The following is a 23,536-nucleotide window of genomic DNA, read 5'->3' on the forward strand; positions in this document are numbered from 1 at the left end:
TGGTCACAGCTACATGAGGACCTTTAAATGGATAACATTTAACCTTTACTTGAGCACTGCTGGATGGCTTTTATTGTGAAGCATTCTCACTTAGTCCACCTTTAGCTCAGTGTGGAAAAAACTGCAGCCCTGCACTTTGAATAAAAATAGTTGACAGATGCCACGAGGAAAGCAACGCACAGTCTTCTGTGTTAACTGGAACAAGACTCGGTGTGCTGTAAGACGTCTATTTGCAGGCGGCTCCATCAGGACTCCTTGATTCTAGTGCATTACTTTGTAATTATAATGCTAACATAGTATTACCCTTGAAGTTACCAGGAGCAAAAATACTTATGATTCTGCTGTGATAACTTGTCGTAAAATGCAGTTTTTAAGTGTTGCAAACTGTTGTGTGGACATCAAACAAGATGGTGGTGTTGACCCTGCTCTATTCTATTTTTTATTATGTTTAATCTTAAATGTTATAAAAACATCTGAGCAGGCCTACAAACCTGAACGGTTGATTTTGCTCTTTCAATAATGTGTAAACATTAGTAAAGGAAAATAGATTGTATGTGCTGCTCTTGTTTCTCTTACTGGACCGAAATGTACCAAACAAAGACTTCAAACTGAGAACCAGACCGGACTGATATTTTTCTGTACCATTATGTCACATTCACACCCTCATATCACATCATATCTCTGGAGGGTCTGCACTCTGATTGGCTATGGAGGCCTGAATGATTCGGTCGAGTTTTGATGTTTCAACCATAGACTGTAAATAAAAATGGACAGCGTTGCTCCGCCTCTTCCTGTTGTACAGTTCTGAAGCCAAAAAATCCCTCTCCTGGGCGCAGCCATTGTGCAGACAGAGCCTGTGAAGCCTTTGTAATAAGCTCCGCCCTACAGCGTAACGTCACAAGACGCTGTGTGCCCTTTGAAGTTTCGTTCTATGGCGGCTGTGAATCAAAGGAAACCCGGAAGTAAAACCCCGTTTTTTAAACTCTAATAACTAACGAAAAAGAAACTTTTCAGAAAAAAGAGGCCTTGGACACAAAACAGTCAAATACTAACTACATATCACCACAGCATACGGATGTGAGAAACATTCGTACGACGTGTATTTATTTTTTAAAGTTTGACTGCTCCCCCATTCAAATGAATGGGGGAGACGGATTTTTTGACCTATACTGCAGCCAGCCACCAGGGGGCAGTCACACTGCTGAAAGCCTCACCACCAGGGCCGTATCCGGCACGCTTGGTTTCAACACTCACGTACAAGCAGATCAGTGCGAATGAAGTGAGTGGAGCATGGAACACAGGAATTTGCGCCTTTCACATGTATAATTCACACCGCCCAATTGGTGTCATTGGTAATGCCTGACAAGAACTTGCGTCTACTCGCGTCTTGACATCCACTTTACACTTACGCGAATGATTTTATTTGCATTTGGTCTGAGCACCCCGTTAAGCCCCTTACAAAGACACATCACATGATGGGTTCTTCCTTATTCAACTTTTTCTCCAGGCAACCTCTGCTCATTTATCAATATTCTGTTGGATTAAACCATCCTCCCTGAGGCTTCCTGAAGCAGGGACTCTGAGGAGCAAACAGAACCTGAAGAGGATCTGAGTCTTGATCCATATTGGCATGTTAATGATAAAAATAACTCAACATTGTCAGTTCAGAATTGAGACACACAGTTTAATTAATTATTGGCTCTCCATTACTTTGATGCTCTGCCATCATATTTTAAGCTCTGCTCTCTCGTTTTCTCTCCTCTCTGAGGGATGAAGAGGCTGTTTGGTGAGAGATCTTGGCAGCACTGACTGTAGCTTTAACAGTCGTCTTTAATATTGTGTCTGTTCACAGCTGAACAACTACGATATGTCTTCTCTGGACTAGCTTCAACTAAAAATCTAGTGTGTTAAGTAAACCCACAATGAATATAAAACTTCTCAGCTCAGACGACTTGCGACATGATACTGTATCTCTGCAGAAATATCAGGAAACGACTTCAGTTGATGTCTGACATCTTGGAGTGAGGGCTGTTAGTCATTCTGTAAAACCTCACCTGGAGCAGCTGCACCTTTAAACTCAAGCAGCTGAGATCCACCAAACTCCTTTATCTGTGCTTGAGTCATGACGATCCCACACATCCTGACTACTGCAGCCAACAGAGCAGACGACCACGTAAAAGGAAGTGCTGCTAGCCTGGAGCAATTTCCATCTCTGTCAATTTCTACACGCATGTTCTACCATTTAAATCAATTAAAGTCCTATTCCAGGGGGCTAAATTGACTTCTTCCCGTCATGTGTGCCATTACGAGGAGCAGGTCTGATTCACTTATCACAGCAAGCAGCCTGTGAAGATGGTAAAGCTGTAGATGGACATTCTGTTAGCAGGGTAAAGCTGTGAGTAAGACTTAAAATCTCAATCTGACAAGAATTAATGGCCAACGATCAAATGTAAGGCTGAGGTCAGTTAACAATTTCAAGACCCACAGGATTGTCAAGTTAGATTGAAGAACTGATTGATTGATTGATCGACTATGATGCAATTGAAAAGTTCATTTTCTTTACTGATTACTGTTATTATAGGCAGCAGGCTACCAAAAGGCTATAATTAGTCTTAGTGTTGGACACAAGTGCGTTACTGCAGCTACGTAGGAGTGATGATCACATTTTGAGTCTTAAAACAGGAGTGGAATAAAAGATCATCTGACTGTTTTCAGTGGAAATACTTCCAGGATGTGCAAGCTGAACCAGAGACTGACTTTCCAAAACATCTGCATGAACGCCACTCACTGTACATAAGAAGTGGTACTTCTCTTGGCATTATTGGGAGATTCAATATTATAGGGAGGTTTGGTATCAGATCTGTATAAAGCCATAAGCTGGGGCAGTCAGGCATTGTTAAGCTGCTAGAAATGTTAGAACTCCCCAGAAGTTCTTAAGTAGTACTGGGTCACTCCAACCTGCAACATAAGATGTGTTGGGGGTAGATAAATATCTTTTCTGGCTAGAAACAATAACTTGCGGGAAATTTGAGTGTGTGTGTGTGTGTGTGTGTGTGTGTGTGTGTGTGTGTGTGTGTGTGTGTGTGTGTGTGTGTGTGTGTGTGTGTGTAACTGGGAAGGGAGCCACACACTCTTAAGAAATATGAATCAGTGTTGTCAATGGACCAGGACATTGCCTAAAATTGGACCAGGATGTTACCAAATATTGAACGGGTGTTCATGGAGACCAGCACGTAGCCGAGGTTGTATGACGTACATTGTGAAGTGTATAAAAGCAGTGTTTTGTGTCAGTAAACGAGACTTAGACCATCAAGTCAGACTCTGTCGTTTTGTTCAAGAATATGCTACAACAGCATCACCTACTGGTTTGTGGACTTTCATTTTAAGGTGTTAGTTTGTCATTTTTGTCATCATCTTAGTTATTAGGACATGTTTGTGTTTATGTTTTGTCTCTAGCCTTGTTGACAGGATGTACTTGAAGCTTCCTGTAAATCACAAAGTACCCTAAAATGTGCCCTAAAGCGTATACCAAGGAGGCTTCTGCTACTCGACCCTAAGACGTGTACCTTGTTTCACCTTTTGGGCCGCTGCGTCCTATACACTGGTGGGCCAACATACCTGTATAAAACTCAGAGAGAGGTTTTGTGTTACAGTACTTTAGAAGATGGCACTCGACTTCAATGTACAAAGCATGCTGGGTAAGTAGCAAGGTGGACCATTCTAGGGGTACCATTTTTTAACGCTTTTCTCCGTCTTTATCAACATAAAGAAGGGGAAAGTGTTCATTTATTTCCTTTAAATGCAGAATCATGCATTTAAAGGAAAAATCTTGGGAATAAGGATTAGGTTTAGGTTTAAATAACCTGATGCAATTTTTATCGTGCAATAACTTACCTATCTATTTATCAGATAGAAGTGTACATAGTGTGTATATATCTGTAATAGTTGCCATATTTTATATTAGTTTTACTTTATTTTATTCTATTTTATTCTATTTTATTTTATTTTATTTTTATTTTATTTTATTTTACCCTTGTCATTGCTATTATTACTGGTATTATACTTTTTAACTATGTTAGTACATTGTTGTATTCCCCTGTCCCGTGTTGTAAGCTGCTGTAACAAAACAAATTTTGTTTTTGTATACAAATAAAGTATATCTTATCTTAATTGGTTGACAAACGTGGGACCGTAGGTTGTGCTCAATGCTCACTATAATAGCTGGCAGGTTGGCGATAACAGATTGTAGAAAGAGCTACACATCAGCATTGAAACTACACATTGCTGAAAGCAATGGATGTCTTCATGCAAGAACACAGTTTAAACCTTTTCCCTCTGGAAGCCCTGAAAAATAGTCTTATTTTCCAGATTTACGCTCATCATCAATGAGTTCTGGCTCTCAGTCAGTTTACAGTATATCAGAAAATGCTGTAAGTAAGAAACCCACAGAGTTCTCTCTTCGTGTGCACACATTATCCAGATTGCTCCACTACACCATCAGAAATGCTGAAATCAATTGAATGTGTGGTGTTTTTACAGGGCCAAGCATCAGTCTCAGTCCCAGATTATTCATGAATTACAAACTCATCAACGAACCGGGAACAAACCATTTTGTTTCTGTTATTTTTGTGTGCAATAAGGAGGACAAGTTAATAACTCTTACCTTTCTGAATTGTAAAAATACACCAAAAGAGAAAAACACCTACAGTGAGTGATAAATAATACATCATTTCTGTGTAATAATAGAGTAGAAAAAGTGAAAATGCAGCGGTGGTGACTGACAGCTTAATTGAAGGGCAATCATGCAGGCAGCTTTTTGTCTGTATTGTGGTGGGTCAGTGAATGAAGGTACAATAAAGGGCCTTGGACACCTCAACATGTTAAGACGAGGGGAAGGGGGTTTTTTGGTCTCAGACATTCACTTATGCTCTCATCTTGACATAGTCAAAATCTTTCCAATTAAAAACATACTACAAATTATTTTTGAAAATATGCATGACTTACAATTTCTACACTGACGCACTAACAGTGTTGGTCCAAAGACAGATGCTAACACATTTAAGAGCAAAAGGGTTTTCCCAGCACTGTTCTCATCTGGTTCAGGAGAAGTTGATGTCAAGAAAATGACACTCAGTGCTGTCATGTCACCAGAGTAGAGTCACAGCCATCTTAATAGTCATGCACCAAGTTCTAAAAGTGGCTTTCCTCCTTGGACCACTTTTGGTATTACTGACTCTTGCAGACCGGGAGAACCCCTCAAAAGCTGCAGTCTTTAGAGACGCTCTGACCCAGTCGTTTAACCATTACAGTGTGGTCCTTGTCAATGTTGCTAACATCCCTTTCTCACCCATGAATACTGACAACGCAACAATGTGATGGTCACAGTCAGAGAGAAGCAACAAAGTCAAATAACAAACATCAAATGTTCATATTTGGACTTTAAAAACGGATCTATTAAAAAATAGCTGATTAAAAATTGTTTAATCAGAAGTTGTATGTCCCATAATGTCAGCGCACTGTCACAAAACATTGCATTGCATCCTTCTATGTCTTTGAGTTTCATTTAAAAAGTGAAGCGCTCTTTATGTAGTGAGGCACGGTTCAGAATTTCACCTTACCTGACCGTATTTGAATCAGACCTCAACCACAGCGCAATTATCATGAATACAATGTTTCCTTAACCTCAATCCAACTCTGACTACTTCCCCAACCTCGGTTTTAAATTATGGCTTTTAAGAAGACTATTGCATGTGTGAGAAAGGATAATTGGTGAATAAAGGAGGAAGGCAAGTTATCATGAAAATGCTTTGTGTTGCAGGATGATCAATTATCTGCTGATGCATTTTTGTTATATGCATTGCTTTCCAAACTTAGAAAAATTAATTAGAAAATTAGAAAACAGCACATAAAGCAATTGTTTTATAGACTCAGTAAATGAAAGTATGCAGAGTTTTTTTTACTTCTTATTACAAATAGATTGTTAAGTAAAGCCTTAGTGATAGAGCTGTCGAAAAGAAAATTTGCTCTGGCCATAAAATACCACAGAAATAAACAGTTTCTAATAAATTACTGAGGAGAAGAGGCTAAAAATTGTAGCATTGTTTAATTCTTAAGCATGTCTCTAAAGGTCAGAAAGAATATGCTTTCTCAAATTGAATTAAATGTGGATAACTTTTACATCTGGAAGCAGAAAGACATAATCAAACGCTCTAATGGTTTAAGTGGCAATGTGGGTTAATGGTTAAATGGATGAAACTGGTCATAGGTTCATCACAGTCAGTTTGTCCCAAAGTAATCAACTCTTGCAGTTTAAAGACTTTTTGGGTTGTTATGAAACAGACTGAAATTGACAGTGATGCTTCTTTATGAACTAAAAACTCCAGACCATCAACAAGAAAATGTAATTTTGAGTAATCCTGAATGTCTGAAACCACTGGAGGCATCAGACTAACATGCACACTGCTGAAGCAGCTTTTTTTCACAATTTCAGAGGCTAAGATTCTCAATGAGTGAAACGTTGAACTGTTAAAAGAGAGCAGGAGGAGATCTTTTGTTAAGAAACACTAATTACACATGTATCAGCAGAAATCAATTTGTCCACAGGGGGTGCCAAAATCAACACAAAGTGAAAGTTCCTCATAAGGAGCTTTAAAGGGACCTTTAATCATACTAGCATCGCCGTAGCCCACAGCTAAGATTGACTTTTTGGTTTGGCTTTTTCTATTTTGAGAGGGACATCACTCTGCATTCCCGACTTATTCCCAAACTTGTCAAGCATGTGACAATAGAGGATCCAACCATATGGACATGTGGACAGATTTTCAAAATAAAACTTGAGAAAAAAAATTGTAAGCACTGGCAAAATGATCCCATTTTGGAGTCCAAGGTCCAAGTTAGACTTGGGGCCAAATTCCATCAATCTGCACAGAGCAGATGGAGCGGGACAGGAAGTCAGGCACCAAAAAAAAATTAAAACATATTGTTCATTTTCAGAATAAAACACTCTGTGTTATCACAAGATCATATTTCACTTACCTACAACAACAAATCGTCATGATGAGCAGAGCCAGGCCTGGAGTCAACATGTCAGAGGTTTTTTAGAGGACCATAAAGACAACATGGATGAGGAGAGGAGGAGGAGAATTCTTGATTCAGAAATAACTGCGGGAAAACCTCGGTCACATGACTCCAGCTGTTTGGTGGTCTTGCTCCGCGCTGCGTTCCGAAAACGCAACCGATGGGTGTTGACGGATGGAGAGCAGATCGGAGACAGACCGGACACCTATCTGGTGGAAGTCCTGTGTTAGGCTTCAAAAGATAACTTTTTGCATAACTTAAGTGACATGCCTTCTTTTTAAACATACAGTACTCATTTCAATAGCATATCAAAACATTTAACTAAATGAGAGCATCCCAACTGACCATAAAGTATCATCTGCAGCCAGTGGCACCACCAGGGATTATTTGCCCTATGAAAAAATCTCACATAAGGCCCCACCACTTAATAATCACCACAAATATTTAACCCCTTTTCAGGCCCTTGTCAGTCATGGACCCCCAAGATCACCCAAGCCTTTTCCCATGTACAGTGCCCCTGTGTATGCAGCATTAAATTGGGACGCATGGGGTCAATGACCGAGTTGTTGTATTTGACAAGTAGGGATGAGAATGGATCAGTATTTTCATACTTTGAACACAATGTCTAAAACATAAAAAGTTAAATTATTCTTATCACAGATCTTTCATTAAGGATTATTAGCAGGTCAGTGTCCTTTGACATCCTCCCTAAACCTCTTGGTTTCCTGAAGTTGTGTTTTCAGTTTCTACTTTGCACAATATTTATTTTATAACCTTTTATAAACTCCAACAGTACTATTATAATGTGAACATTTCACATGGGAATGGTCAGTGCTGCATAAATATAATAATAAAAATATACATCTGTCACTCAAAAGCACTGACGTCAGTCTCCAGAATTTAGTGTTTAACTCTCTCCAAGTCTTCCACTTCTAATGAGAGAGCTGTTAATTGATGCTCGGTGAGTCATAGTTGCTACTGAAGCTACTGCAGCATTGGCAGCAGGAGCAACAAGAAAAATCAATAGTGAGAAAGACCAATAAGGGATTTGGCAAACAAATTAAATCAAGGAAATTGGTATATTCGACAGAGGAAAATCATTTTCTCTGGTTGGCTAGGCAGCAGCCAAAGAGCGGGAGCAGAGCAGTATAGAAAATAACCACCATAAATCAAGATGGCCTGATGCCCACTCTGCTGTCCAACAGTCCTGCCAAGCGGGCTCCTCTGGTGCCCGTTTTCCCCCATACAAACCATTCAGGCAGACAGAGAGGAAGAGCTATAGCTGCTGACAACAGCCGGCTGTCGGAAGCAACACTTCATCATAACAAACACAGGAAGAGAAATCAGAGAGGACGACACCTCCTGGCTCATATTTTATTGTATATTTAATTGAAATTGGCTTTGCATTAAAATCCCGTTATGGTTCAGTTAATGTATTCACTCCAATATGCTGCTGTTTAGTTGACTATTTACTTTTAGTAATGAATCAATGCTACTTTGGATGCCCAAAGGAGGCCTGGAACAGTATTGATTTAGCTGCAACATTAATCTACTCTGATCTAGTGGACCTCTTGATATAAACGACAGTGAGCTCTGGGGCTTTGCTGAGCCAAATAAATACACAAATTAAAGTAACACCTAAATAAAGAAGCTGGAAATGTAACATTGTTGTGTACTTTGGATTAGGTTGACTCTTCGCTGTGTTATAGTGAATATATTCAGAAAAAAATGTCAATGCTAAACGTGAGCACAGCTTCACATTGCAAGGTAAACGTGTGTTGGAATAATTCCAGAGTGAGACTGCAGGCTGCTCTGAAGGGCTTTTTTAAAAAGTCACACAAGAATTCATCAAGATCATCATGAGATTTCCTCAAATTGTGACATCACCAGTTGGTGGATCTCTTTAACCCAAGAACACTATCGCCGGGCGATTTTCACCCGAGCAACACACTTACATGATTTTCATTGTGTTGCGTTTGTCTGAGAGTCATCAGTCCCTGGGTAGCTTCAGCATCATCTTTGACGTCTTTGAAGGCGTGGGTGTTTCCCTACTCCAAAACCCGCTTTTTCTTACACGCATGTGTTCGGGTGATTTTCACCCTTTTTTGTTTCTTTGTCCTGCAGCTGTTTGTGTCAAGGAGACTGTGCCTTCACCAGGGAAGTCTCAAATGTCCCATGATTGGGTGGACCGAACACCAAGTCTCCAGTTTCATCATTTTTTGTTTTAGGAATTTTTGGTCCCGAATCCCAAATTTTCAGTAATTTGGAGCATTTTGATAGGGTTCCCCCCATGACACATTTTTTCATTTAGTTAGACATGGCACAGTTTAAAAATAAAAGAACACTACTCTTATTTGTCATGTATTGTCATATTTTGATATATTTTGATGACAAGTACTTTTTTGGGGTATATTACATTGGGTAAAACATTTGGTGTTAGTGATGGTGTTACTAATTTTAGTGATAGTGTTCTAGGGTTATAAGGGCATATCTGTTATACTAAAAAGAGAAACACAGCTTTGTTGCATGGCAACACTGAAGGGGGCTTCAAGAATGCTGGGTTCTGGAATGCTTGAGGGAGGGGCTTAAAGAGACAGTAGCTGAAATGAAATGTTTCAGTCAGGCAGAAACATACTGTCTCTGAAATGAGGAGTTTCATGGACACCAGGCTGAGATAAGAATACAATTTCTGCAGATTTCTACAATTACTTTTGTGTTGTTTTTTGCTCCAGGTAACAGTTGCTAAATGGCTGAATCCAGTAACAGTTTTTTGTTGAAAAATCAAAGAAGAAGCATGCCACATTACCAAATATCGTGCCTTATCTATTGTTTGTCACCAGTGAGATTGGTGACACACTTAGGTAACAGTATGCCCATTAAAATGAGCTTTGAAAACTCTGCACAAGCCAGCAGTGTGCCAATATTACACACAAGCTTTGACCTAATTCAGGGAAGCATCCTACAGAGGACCCGGCCTTTGTAGCCCGTGTGACCACTCAGGCTGAACTGAAATGAGATGGTCTTGTCTACGAAGGATTTTGTTTACATCACCAGCTACCTCCGCCCTCATCCCCACATCGCTGAGCTACGCCTCTATCAGAAAGTAACATTGAAAGCTGACATAACCAAAGACACGCGGACATAACTAACATCATGTTACCTAACCAGTTGTTTTGTAGATAGTTTGAGGTTAAATGCCTCTTTCTTTTTAACATCTGCATCCACAGGAGTAGAAACAAATGACTAACATTTAAAATTATTACTCTGCTGCTTGAGAGTCAACCACCTTGTTTGAACTGGAGATGAATCTTGACATATGTTGGGTAATGAAGGATGCACCAATAAAAAAAGTAGGTCGCATTTGTCGGTCATGTTTGAAGGAGCCTTCGAAATGGGACATCCTTTGATGCTCTGATGCAATTGGTCTTCATGGATGCAGCCCAATGGTTTGGGACACAGCTACAGAAAGAGCTCATTCTTCTGCTGGCTACAGTTAGCTAAACCTGCTATTTGAGCTCTACATGAAACACTGGCTGCGTATCATCCTCTGCGTCTGTGAGAGTTTGGTTTCCTCAATAACTAAACTTATTTAAGCACTTGAATGTAGGAAGAGTCAAATTTGTGCCAGAGGGCAGTCTGAGGAAGGAAACCCTAAACAAACCCCTCATGTGTGTTACAGAACACAAGGTACAATGTGTTTTTTTATTTATATTAAATGAACTTATTTCCCTCATTTATCCAATTAAACATTGAACCCATCATCCCCTTTCACCGCTGCCTGACTCTTGACAGTATTAGCTCAAGGCAAAACGAAGCACAAGTGGAGTGTTACGGTAATCATTAGCACTAGTAGGCATTATAGGAGTCTTAAGATATTCACTTGTTGTGTTGTTGGGTGCCAAAATAGGAGTACTAGTAATGTCTCAAACCTTATATTATCCCATATATCAGCCACCATTTCCCATCAAGGAAACCGTGATATGACTAAAGGACTGGATTTGGGTGATCATCAAAAATGCTTATGTGTGCAGTGCACACTTCATAGAGCACGTATACTGTTTAAAGGATGGATGACATCATGTTTATTTAGGGTTTTCATTACCCTCTAACAAGACATTTGGGAGGCAATCAGAGAACCACTTGGACCTCTCCTTACTATAGCTTAATAAAACAGATTAAACCATTTATTGTTTGTTGTCCTCCTTTGCACAATTGCCAGAGTAATTAACCACACATACATCAGCATCTAAGGACTTATACCCTCAGTTTGTCTATACACACTTGGTTTTCTATCAGTTCAGCATGAATGTCCGGCGATTCCACCTTAAATAGTCCTGCCAAATCATCCATCCACTGAGCGTACAGGTCAGCCAGTCCAGTTACACTTTGTTAACATTGTAAAGTAACAACTGGACAGTGAGTAACCTTGCATTTTGTTGAAAACAAGTCAAAAACAACTTGGTAGCTAGTGCTGGTTAACTTGTCTAGAGGATTGTTATGCCTCCCACTAAGTCCTGCCACCAAAAACATCATACTCTTAATTAACACTAAAAGGGTATATTGTCCAGTGGGAAAAGGTTGCTGGAAAGTCCATTTTGAGCTAGCACTGGGCTGGGAGGCTTTAAGTAGTTACATTTCAACAGAAAGAGCAGTTTCACTGACAGCTGCTAAGTGCAAGGAAAAGTTAAGATGAGAAAGATCTGATTGATCTCTGATTAATTTGCAAGAAAAAATAAAGGTTTACCGCTCAAAGAAAATGTGAATATTGCACTGTTGCTATACTATTGCTTTGAATTTATCATAAAACAGTTAATCATGAGGGAAATCAATCAAAAACAAACAACAGCAACCGCAAATAAGCACCTCCTCAAACAGGAGGAGCTGAGAAAACAAAGGGATTTCTCAGGACAGTGTGATGAAATATCCCAAAAAATATGTAACAAGACATCCTCAAACAATGCTAATGCCTGGTGTGATATACAAATCTACAAGTCAAACCACTGTTTGTTTCTAAGACTGCAAGATTTATGTCAAAATTGTGCATGGCTAAAGTATCATTGGTCTCGGGTGTATGACGTGCTTTTAAATTAAAACTGTTTAAGAGCACCAACAATATCAATATAATGAACATATAAACAAATGACAAATGCTCTGACTGAATACCGTGAACATTGCAGCAGGAAGAAGACAGTTTAACTTAAATCAAATAGATTTTGTTTGTAAAGAACAACTACAGTCCTCTCTGGTTGCATGATGATAAGCTGTAGTAAAACATTGATTCTTTTTGGGATCTTCCCCTTCTGGTTCATGTGACACTTTTGAGATGCAAGTTAAAATCAGGGCGCTGTACTTCTGTAATCTGTCAAAAACATCCAACGGCAGGAAAACGGCACCTTCTTGTTCTGTTTTGGTCTCCCCCATTTCAACTTTGAAACATGTGGTCCTTTAGATGTTAGTCTTTATTTAACATCATTGTTTTCATTTCGTATCATTGCCAGCTGCTATGACACAAATGTTTGGATGCAAGTTCTTGTTCTGCTTGTTAGCAATATGCTCGAGAAACAATTCAAGGTTTCTAAGATGAAAATAGAGGTAAATATCTCTCTTACAGAGATACAGTGGGATGTGTTAAGTTGCTCTTCCAGAGACTTTTTGCCAATACGTGTAGGCTGGCAAAAGAGAAAGCTGTTTCAAAAATATTTAATTTGAAGCAGTGATTTCATTATATTTGAAAACATACTGTAAATCTGCTGGCTAGTCTTCGTTAGTGTTCTTTTTTATAGCATTGTTGCCGGATAGTGAGAGATGTTTGGACACTCAATAATGCACAGGATTGATTTAACTGAATCTGAAGCAACATCTATGTGAAACTGTTCACAAAGAGGATTATAGTCAGTTTAAATGAAGGTGTGATGCTGCCTTTTATAAAAGCAGGTGTCAGATGTGACTCTTCACAGATATACTTGAACTCTTTCAAGTTCATGAAAAATAAAATCAAAGAAAACATTCTTCATTCAGAGGCTGCAAATCAACGTCATCATTATCGTCATCATGGAGGCTCACCTTGGCTTTGTTAATGGTGCAGTTCAGTGCATTGTTCTCCTGATCGTACTGCAAGCTGAACTCCAAGGTGCCCAATGTAGCTGTGAAGACAGAGACAGAGAACAAAGAGAGAGGGAAATTAATGGCTGGGAAAGAAATCTTCATGGCACACCAACATCGCCGCGGAGAGAAGGAACCCAAACTGGCCTGCTTTCATTGTCTGAAAGAAAAGACCTGATTGGAAATCTAACAGTAGCCTTGGCAATGACGCTGAATAACAGCTACTCAAAACAAAATTGGTACACAGAGCATTTTGACTACTTTGTTTTATCAGTGTTTTTCTGTGTCTCAGTCTGACTTAATTTAACAGAGAGTAAGTGTGTCTGCATTGATAGGAGAGAGGATCTTTTCTGCTCGAATATTTTACTTAAGATCACATTTCTCTTTGACTCAATTGAATGAATGATGCAGTCTTATATCTTCAATACACAGTGTATCTGTAAAGCTAGAAGACATCAGCAGCACAGGAAGCTTCAATAAGAAAGCATGAGGCAGTTTGGAGAACAAGGAATACCAACACACTTTAAAGTTAAGTATTCCTTTATTGACCATAGATTGTTTCTGTGATGTCTGCTTTATGCTTAACGAATTTAACAAAGGGCAGCAACATCACAAATGAGACCAAGAGGTCAAGTTCAGTGTGTGACTTAACGTGACACCTACCAGAGAGCTAGTGTAACCTGGCTCAGTCACTCTTCACTGCAGCTGGTTCAATAAACCTCTCTGCCTTGAGTGAGTGGAAGATTTGTTTGTCTGTTCATGCTGCTATGCACAAACTGAGAGAAACGCTTCTAAATACACAGCAAAGTTGCATTGAGAAAATTTTAAGTCACCAAATGCGAAGAAATTATGATCAGAACTAATCTGTCTCATTTTAAATAGGCTAGATGTATTTTCTCATGTCAGCTACTTCACTGTGTCACATTATAACCTCATGCAACACTGCCCCAGGCATACTGTAACTCTTTACAAGCAGGTCTCCCTTAAACCTCTGTAGATGAACGCAGCAGGCGGTCTGATCATCAACCAACCAAATATAGCACATGTCACTACACTGTTCTTATATCTCCCCTGGCTTACAGTTGCAGCTCACATCAAATTCAAAACCTTACTTCTTGCTTACAAAAGGGCAACAAATGGCTCCTGCCTGCCTGGAATCCCTCAACCAGGTCTACACTTCCTCATTCCAGCTACACTCTCCCAATGCAAGACGCCTGTTGCTCTCATCACAACAGGCCCTAGGTTACTAGCAAGACTCTTCTCCTCTGTTGTCCCTTGGTGGTGGAATGAAGTAGCCAACTCCATTCAATCTGCAGAGACCCTTTACCTTTCATAAAGAGTAAAAGACCAAGGCTGTTTCTGAAACGGCCTGCTACATACTACTTACTAATGTAGTAGGCAGTAGGTATTGCCTACTACATACTGCGTTTGAATTTAGTGTGTAGTATGACTGTTCTGTTCGATCTGTGTTGCAGTACGCTGGGTCAAACATCTACTAGATTTCCGGTTTCAGAAAGCGGAATTAAACAACGGCGAAGCCAATAGAGAAACTGCTTCTTTAGCATCCACTTATGATTTAAAAGAACAAACGCTGTGCATTGTGGGAAACAGTACGTGAGGTAGACTGGTCCGATGCATGCTGTGAAATTCTCCTGAATCAGTAGACGTCCGGGGAGTTTTGGCATACTGCAGATTTGCAGATACACAGATGTTCACATACTACATACTGAATTTAGACCAAATCAGTCCGTTCTGCTAGTATAGTAGGTGGTTTCGGAAACAGCCCAAGCTCTTATGTGAACACCTATGCACCTTGACTCATCTCCTCTATCGCCCCCTGTGGTGGAATGAGTCATTTAAACACATTTGATCTGCAGAGTCTCACTCTACTTCTGAGAAACCTTTAGACCCAGCTCTTTGTGAACAACTCTGCACTTGGTAGTTTGATTCTCAAGTTGATATTAATGACAATATGTTGTTGCTGACACTTTGATGGTGATGATAAAGAAAATAACTGCTTCCATAAACTCTTTGTATGGTATCAAGCGCTTCATGTCAGCACCTGAGTCAGCGAATGTTGTGTTCTCCTGTCTACATCCTTGCTTGTGTTGCATTTAATCTAGGATATACGTTGTTTTGTACGAAAAACATCTGCTAAATGAAATTGTAACATTTGGTGAAGAAATATAGAATAAATATTTGGATAGAAGTCAGAATTGTCTGAGTAGAGTCAGCCCAGTGTTCAAAAGCAGCTAAAGTGTGTCAGGGAACACAGCATGACTTCATACATGAAGACTTGAATGCATTCTTCCAGTGACTATAATGAGTCTAGTGTTTTTCTCAGTCTGGATCTGGGTCAGATCTGAAGTTTGCTTGAGCCGCTCTGGGTTGTTTATCTCCTGGACTGAAATTTAGACCCACTTCACACTTTGCTTGTATTAAGTAGGTCTTCCTTACACTCAGAGGGAAACAGATCTCTCTGAACCTCACAATGCAGAGAAGTATACTGAAACAATGTATGGCCTGATCTCATCCTTTGTTTATTAAATTGCCAAGAGACAAGAGGCTCTCATTCTCTTCAGCAACATACAGGGAGACGTGTGGGTTTACAGCTGTGATGTATTGTTTTGTTCATTCATGTGAGCAGTGAAAACATTAGTTTCATGGACTCGCAATTGCACTTCATCCTCCTCTTTTCTGTATCTATTTCAAAGGAGAAGTCTCACTTTGTAAATTATATAAAATTATATTATTATTATTATTATTATTATTATTATTATTATATTATATATTAAATTATATATACAGGTACTCATGATTACCTTCATAAGATTGACAACAGTTCATCTCAGCTGCTCCTTCAATCTTCTAAAGGGCATGACACAAAGTGAATCAGGACTTGTCTGACCACAATTTGCTAGCTAAGCGGTGCACAATCTGGGCGCTAAGCAAGGCACAGGGTGAGAGGTTGGTAATAAGAGGTTGACTTTAAACCAGGGAGTCTGAGTTGTTTTAACAAATCCATGCCGTCTCATGAAGACATTTCAAAGTTAAAAAGTGATGCCTTGGATTTTTTTTTTGTTGAATCGGATAACTTTCCAAAAATCTCCTCAAACAAAGTCGTTATGAGCCCAAGAGGAACTCTTACCCTTACATATTTCATTTTGAAACACTGAGCTCTCCACTGGCTTTTAAGGTATAGTTATGCAAGTGAAGAAAGCTGTGCTGTGTAACAGGTGTTTGAAGCGGTGGATGCACCAGTGGAACCAGCAGGGAAGACGAGGTTAGAGAGGGGGCAGAGTGAGTTTCTACAGCTGGAAAGGGCGAGGCTTTACTGTCTCGCTCAAGGAAATCCCGACAGCTGTGACGAACGAATTGATATTTGGAGAGGTATCAAAGCTGTGGTCTGCAAGGTACAGCTTTCAAATGAATTATTCAGGTGCACACTGCAGTTAGTGTTGACTCCACACTTATTTTTAAGACTGGCTTGATGTGGTGCAGCACATACAGATCTGACATTTATCAAAAGATAAACCAGACACATAATGTAAAATAATCTCTCTTAATTTTAATGTTTTATAACATTTTTAACACCTCTCCCAGGCACAGAGACGGAAAACTGGGATGAGATTGAATGGGAACTAAACATCAGCTAGACAGCTGGGAAGGAAAAGTGGAGTTCTGTGTGAGGCCGGTTTGTTTTAGGCGCCCCTAGAAGATTCATCGTTTAACACGCGGTCCGAAGTAAAGGATGCGAGGGAGTATGTAAGTAGCTGCAATAATGTTTGAAACATACGCATCTATTTTCATATTAACATAAATTTGTTTTTAATATTTAAGGCTCTCCACAGTTCAGCTTATAGCCCGTTTTACTGCAGGGCATGTCAGTGACCTGTGACTGTGACTTTTGATAAGAGCTGCCATCATGCTTGGGGCAAGAAAAATGACAACTCATGCACACTGATCAATCGAACAGCATTATTCATGAATAGATTAAACTTAATGATACAAATCACTTAAAGTAAAATCAATATAAATGTGCACAGCTTTCTAAGGTGAGCTTTTGTTTCAAAAGACTATTCTGGATAAATAATCAACTATTAAAGTTCTGCTTCTTTGTAATGTGTGCCCCCCTAAATCAACAAAAGGATGGTTACCCCCCTGAAGTGTTCCTATTTCCATCAGTCAATATGTGAGTATGAAATATAACATGCATTTGAGTCGAATGCAAACAGCCAGTGTCTAATAGAATAAATAAAGTAAGCTAAGTAGGAATGTATAAAGCCAATATCACTGCACATGATCGATTAAAAGTCTCCAGACTTTAGAAATAGATGAGTCTCAGGAGAGTGGGTTTAACCCAAAGGCCATCCTGATGATTCAAGCCAGGATCTCAATCAACATTAGCACCTCTTAGATAGGCTCAGTGTCAATAGCTGGTTTCCTTGCCAGGCATTAAAAGTCTCTTTTTGTGATTATAGTAGTCCTGAGTCTCCTTCACAGCAGTGAATCAATGCTACTCCACAGAAAGCTGAGCTCATCAACAATGACTGCAATGCTTCAGCACCTCCACCCCAACACACTCTGAGATGAGAAAGACTTTTAGTTTTCTGCCCACTTTGTTGATGTTGTGCCTGGTGATTAATGGGTACTGTTACACAAAGTTTTACAATACTGTTTGCTGTTAAATTATGCAGAAAAAGTGCAAGAAAAGGCTCAGAGCTTCACCAAATCAGATCCATCCTGGTGTCAGATATCGTCTCTCATCAATATTTGTCACAGTACACCCACACTGAATCCGGCACCATCCCCAACCCATGCCACACATCTCTACGAACACAACTCATAACTTAACCTCAGCTCTAAAGCCAAACACAGATGGCACTGCAGTGAAATTTGAACCAGAGAAAACCCCAGTGAACCAGAAAAGTTTGACTCCTGGACCCCGCCAACAGCAAGGCCGGGGGATGTTGATGCCACATGGTCAGCAGGTCGGTCCATGCAGCACTGTGGTCCATTCAGAAAAACAGACATAAAAAGCTGTGCAGATTCTCTTATGGTGAATCATTTGTTGACTTTCTTTTGGTCCTGAGGAAATCCAAGAGCCACACTGCCATGAAATCTAAAAATCACACTCATGCTCCCCAGAGGATGCCCCCAGCTCTTCTTCTGCTTGACAACATCCTCAAATAAAAACAGTGCTGTCTTCATCGTTTGCAGGTGACACACAAGCTGCAGTGGCTTCGGCTTAAGTAAATGTTTTTCTTTCAGACTGAAAATGTTCCAAAACGCAATCAGTGTTTTGATGGAGTTTAGAGAGCAATTTGATGATGCTAAGTCTACCAGTCTTGCTCTAGCTACTCAATTGGGAAGTCAATTGCAGTTTTGAAACAACCAGGGCCAGAAAAGTTAGGCGTCACTTTGATGAAGACAGTTGCCTCACTGACCCAGAGAGCAACTTTCGGGTGAACGTTTTTAATGCCTGTCTTGATATCATCATCCATCAACTGTCCCAAAGATTCACCAGCTTAAATGGAACTGTGAACTGTGTTTTAGGCGATTCACCCAAACACACAGTTAAACCAAGCTGCCTGGCGGCTAAGTGAGCACTACAGTCGAGACATCACCCCTAGCTTCACTGGCCAGCTGCTTTCTTTTAGAATCCCTTTTAGGGACCAGATACCAAAGCAAAAGTCTGTTGCGGATCTGGCAAAAATGCTCATTGTCAATGAGTGTCAACCACCCAGCAGCAACTTCTGCATTCAGTGAGGTTTGCACCGCCCTGCCCCTGCTTTTATTTTTTACTCTTCCTGTTACCATTGCACCTTCTGAGCGCTCATTCTCCAAGCTAAAACTAATTAAAACCCCCTTAGGAGCACGATGGGACAGGAGAGACTGAGTGGACATGTCATGTTATAGATTTAGAATGACAGAGCAAAGTAAATGGACAGTTTTAAAATACTTCAAGGACAATATTTACAATCTTGTTTGATGTATTTCTTCTACTTTTTCGATGCTAACAATTTTATGCACTACATAGTCAGAAGGAAATTGTGAATTAGAGCTTCAGGTGACTCCACACTGTCTTCCTTTAGTTCTGTTCTTTGTAGCTGAGATGAACTGTTGTCAGTCAAATGGAGGTAATCATTAGTACCTGTATATTTTCATAGTGAGACTTCTCCTTTGAAAGAATCTTTTAAGTGTTCGTCTCTCTTCTCAGCTGCTGGTTAATTAAGTAGATTATGGCAATCTGTCTCACAGGGATATAGGAAAATAAAACGTATGAGTGATTTTGATTCATCTTTCCCGGCATTAATATTTAATTTACTGTAACACTGCCTGTGTTTATCTCTGTAAAGGTAGGATTCTATTAGGCAGTCTGAGCAGGAGCTGCGTGCATGACTTATTTTGAACGGGAAACGCACGAGCCATCTGGAAAGCTGTGGGGTTCAGGCCCAGTAAGATGCAACAGTGCTGTGAACTCTACAGGAGAGTAATAAAATGGAGTCTTTTTTTTCCATACTCGAGTCATAATCCGGTCTCGCTGTGCAACCTAATTTCTACAACTCTTGGAAAAGGAGATAATTCAATTTCAAGTGGCTGCTTAGCAGTGTTAAAAGCAATGATTTTCCAATTTTCTCCCAAAGAATCGTCAATTATGTAATTTCTGGCAGAGAATAGAATTAAATGAAGTTATAACTGCACCGAGGTCTCTCATTATGAGTTGATTCTGAGACTTGAAACCTTTACGACTGTGAATTTGCCTTGAAAAATAGAACATGTGAGAGCAAAGAGTAATTACGAAAGCTGTACGGTGTCTGAAAAGACTCAGAAGAGATGTTGAATAAATCAGCTGAGGATACAGAGACAATCTTTGTAAGAGGAAATGCAGGCGGTAAATCAGGTGATGCTTCTTTAAGGGTGAAGGATAAGTGTTAAGAAAGTGTATAATGTTTACAGCGTCATCATTTACTCTGAAATATATATGCTGCTCCTGCTGTGCGTAATGATTCATGTGTCGAGGGAACTCTCTGCCTGAAGCAAGGAAGCAAAGTTTTTGAAGACCATGCACCAACTTTCTTTTGAAATGATGGATGGGGGCTTTGAAGGGCAGCAAACATCCAGAGGGAGAACATTTCCAGAGCAGGATATTGATTAAAAGTCTAATTTTATTAAGTGTTGCACACATTTAAAACTTCTAAGAACCAGGAGTGAATCTGTTTTATTATAACTTTCAATCTATGAGGAGAAACCTTTCTGAGGCCTGAAAATCTTGAAACATTTTTATGTTAATAGAAAACTGGCTTTCACTTAGCCGGTCAGACATGTCAGGAACATGGACAAGTTCAGTTTTTGCAGTAAATGAGACTTGAAAGTGGCCCTGTGGCAACAGCGTGTGATTCCCCAGACTGTCAGCCATTGCTAAAGCCTTTTTACAGTTACAGAAACATCACAATTTCTTTGCTCATGCGATAGAGACTCAGGCTGTTTTCAAAACAGCTTCCTACATACTACTTACGAATGTAGTAGGCAGTAGGTAGTGTGTACTGCATTCAGCGTTTTAATTCAGTATGTAGTATGACTGCTCTGTTGGATCTGATCTGCAGTACGCTGAGCCAGACGTCACTGGATTTACAGTTTCAGAAAGTGGAAAAAAAACAACGTCCAAGCTGATAGAGAAATTTCTTCTTTAGCATCCACTGATGATTTAAAAAGTTAAAAAGTGGTTTATATGGAACTTTATCATTTTCACAGTACCTAAAAAGTGAGAGCCCCCCAGTAAAAAAAGGAGAAAAAAGAAGAAGTGTAACATTAACGCTGTGCATTATGGGAAACAGTATGTGAGGCAGACTGATCGGGATACTGTGAAATTTTCCCAAATCAGTACAACATCCAGGGAGTTTTGGCATACTGCAGAGTTTGCTCTTGTTTACATACTACATACGGAATTTTGGCAAAACCAATACGTACTACTAAGATAGTAAGCAGTTTAAAAAACATAGACAACAGATTTCTGAGGAAGCATTATAAAGCCAAATGATGGCATGTTGGAAATGCTGACTCAGTCTAATGTTTAGACACAGGTGAAGAGGTGCAGCTGAGGTGGGCTTTTGGCCTCCTGGCAAACAGCTACAATACACCGACCGTACTTTCAAATCATAACTCTGAGCCTTAATATAATCAAAATAGATGAGTTATATTTAAAAGCTAACTCCCTGTTGTGTGCACTAATAAAAAATGAGCTACCAAGATGATAGCCATTTTTCATTCCAGGCTGTAAACATGTCAAACTCTGCTGTAAAAAACAGGTCTGTTAATATGGATGTTAATGAAACCTCCTGGGATTTTGGAGACAGCCTCAAGTGGACACTCGAGGAACTACAGATTTTGGCACTTCCACCTGGCCAGAGAAAACCAGTGGTCTCATTGCTGCTGGAGTCAAATACTTGAGCAGGTGTGACCGATGACCTCACACAGCAGTTATGCAAGTGCATCTGTTACATGGTGTGGACACACAGGAGTGTAAAACTCAGACAGTATTTTCTGCACCAGTAGTCAGCTTCTACTGTGTGACCATTAAAGTCTAATCAGATATGATGTTGAACATCAGACTGGAACACTTAATTGAATTCACACATTACCGACTTGTTTTTTGTACCCTATGTAACTTCTGATAGGCACAGGTGTATTTGCTGTTCTAATTTAAAACTAATCTAATGTTTGTGAGGTTTTTATTGCAGACTCAGGCACAATGCCAAATGAAAAGCAGAGAGCGTTTGTGCGGTGGTATGATTGAAAGAAAAGCAGACTGAACTCACAGACTTAAATATCATGTATTTAAAAATAACTTTGGTCTCTATCTATTTAAGGTTTATGTACAGTATTTATCTTACTTTAAAAAGCTTTGTATGTATTGTAAGTTATAGTATGGCTGTGAGGGTCACCAATTTTAGACTCTGTGACCCTGTTGTTCAAACTTTTGGCACATATTCCTGCAATATTTCAGGAGGTTTCACTTAAATTCCTTTACTTATTACAACTTTTAGCAAAGAGTTGTCTCTACTTTTAATGCTGCTGTGAACAGCACAGTTAGAAAGCTCCATTTCCTACACAGCTGCCCGTTAAACAACAATTGTTCAGGAGCAGTGTCCATTGCACAGGGTGCTTGTGTGGGCTAATCTCAAGGCACATTAACCTGAGCACATTCTGCAGAAATCCTTGTCCGCAGGCTGCACAGAAGACAAAGGCAGATAGTCCTGAGTCACACAAACCTGTAGCTTACTATGATTGCTGCACCAGGTGACATTTTACAAATCTTATCTCTGGGGCTGTATAGAAAAGTCATTAAAGCGAAGGAACAGCCTCTAGCTCCCAGCACAGAACAAGAATTAGCAGGAGCAAGAGGCTCTTAATTTACACTTTCACACATTTGGGCTTGATGTGACAGCACAGCCCAGCAGCTTGTTGCAAATGCCATGAGTGCTTTATATAGCATTAGTCCCTCTCTTTTGGCGACAATGGGGTTAAAGGAGCTGATGAAGGTGAAACAGCCAACAGGGACTTGGAGTTTCTGAGTGATGATGGCTGTCAGAGTCGCCACTACAATGCTCAGCTATGAGGGGAATCACAGCAGCTCCATTACTTTCCTCAAAGCAAAACTACAGAGGCCAAACCCGAGCGAGAGGCTGACCGGGCAGCCACCCTCAGAGGCACAAGCTCACGATACTCTGCAATGCAGAATACACACACAAAACAACTGGGTGTTTCTCTTTTGCAAAAACATATCGTACAACCGAAGTTTAATTTTTTGAAGGCAGCTGTGCAAATCAGTTTTTTTATCAAGACTTTGAATATCAATCAGCGGGCAGAAACTCGAGAGATTCATAACACAGCCATGCGCACTGCCAAGAAATAATCATCAGCACACGCTGTGAACAACACCACAATTTATTTTTGGGACTCGCTGGAGTGGAATGTAAGTGCAATTAGGGTGCCATTAAAGGCAAATGGCTCAAAGTCAAATAGCATAAATCGAGAGAAGGAAATGCAACTTGAAAAACTGGGTTAAACACCTTGTGATTTCCTCTTGTAACTGTTCTGGAAACAATGGGAAATGTATAATCAATAAGGCCAGATTGAGATCACTGACTCAACAAACTAAAATTCTATTTTCAGTTTGTCACAATGTACTACAGATTGTGTCAAGTACAAAAAAAGTGTCATGTTACACGTCGATTTTGCAGCCTCAGCTAATCTGAGGGTTGCAATATTGTTTTTTAAAAAAAACCTGCAAGTAGTGCAGAAAAAGTTCAAAAGAAGCAGACAAGCAGACAACCCTGACATGTCGGACTCTGTT

At 39.8% G+C, this 23,536-nt stretch overlaps 1 protein-coding gene across 1 annotated transcript in view; it reads right to left on the reverse strand.

Moving 5' to 3' along the window:
- doc2b (double C2-like domains, beta) overlaps positions 1-23,536 on the reverse strand; it is a 192,315-nt gene that overhangs the window by 85,907 nt on the left and 82,872 nt on the right. The window contains exon 2 of the mRNA XM_034682804.1: positions 13,141-13,220. Coding sequence (XP_034538695.1) covers positions 13,141-13,220 — 80 coding nt within the window. The remainder of the gene's footprint in view (positions 1-13,140; positions 13,221-23,536) is intronic.

This window comes from Notolabrus celidotus, chromosome 5 (assembly GCF_009762535.1).
Source record: "Notolabrus celidotus isolate fNotCel1 chromosome 5, fNotCel1.pri, whole genome shotgun sequence".
NCBI lineage: Eukaryota > Metazoa > Chordata > Actinopteri > Labriformes > Labridae > Notolabrus > Notolabrus celidotus.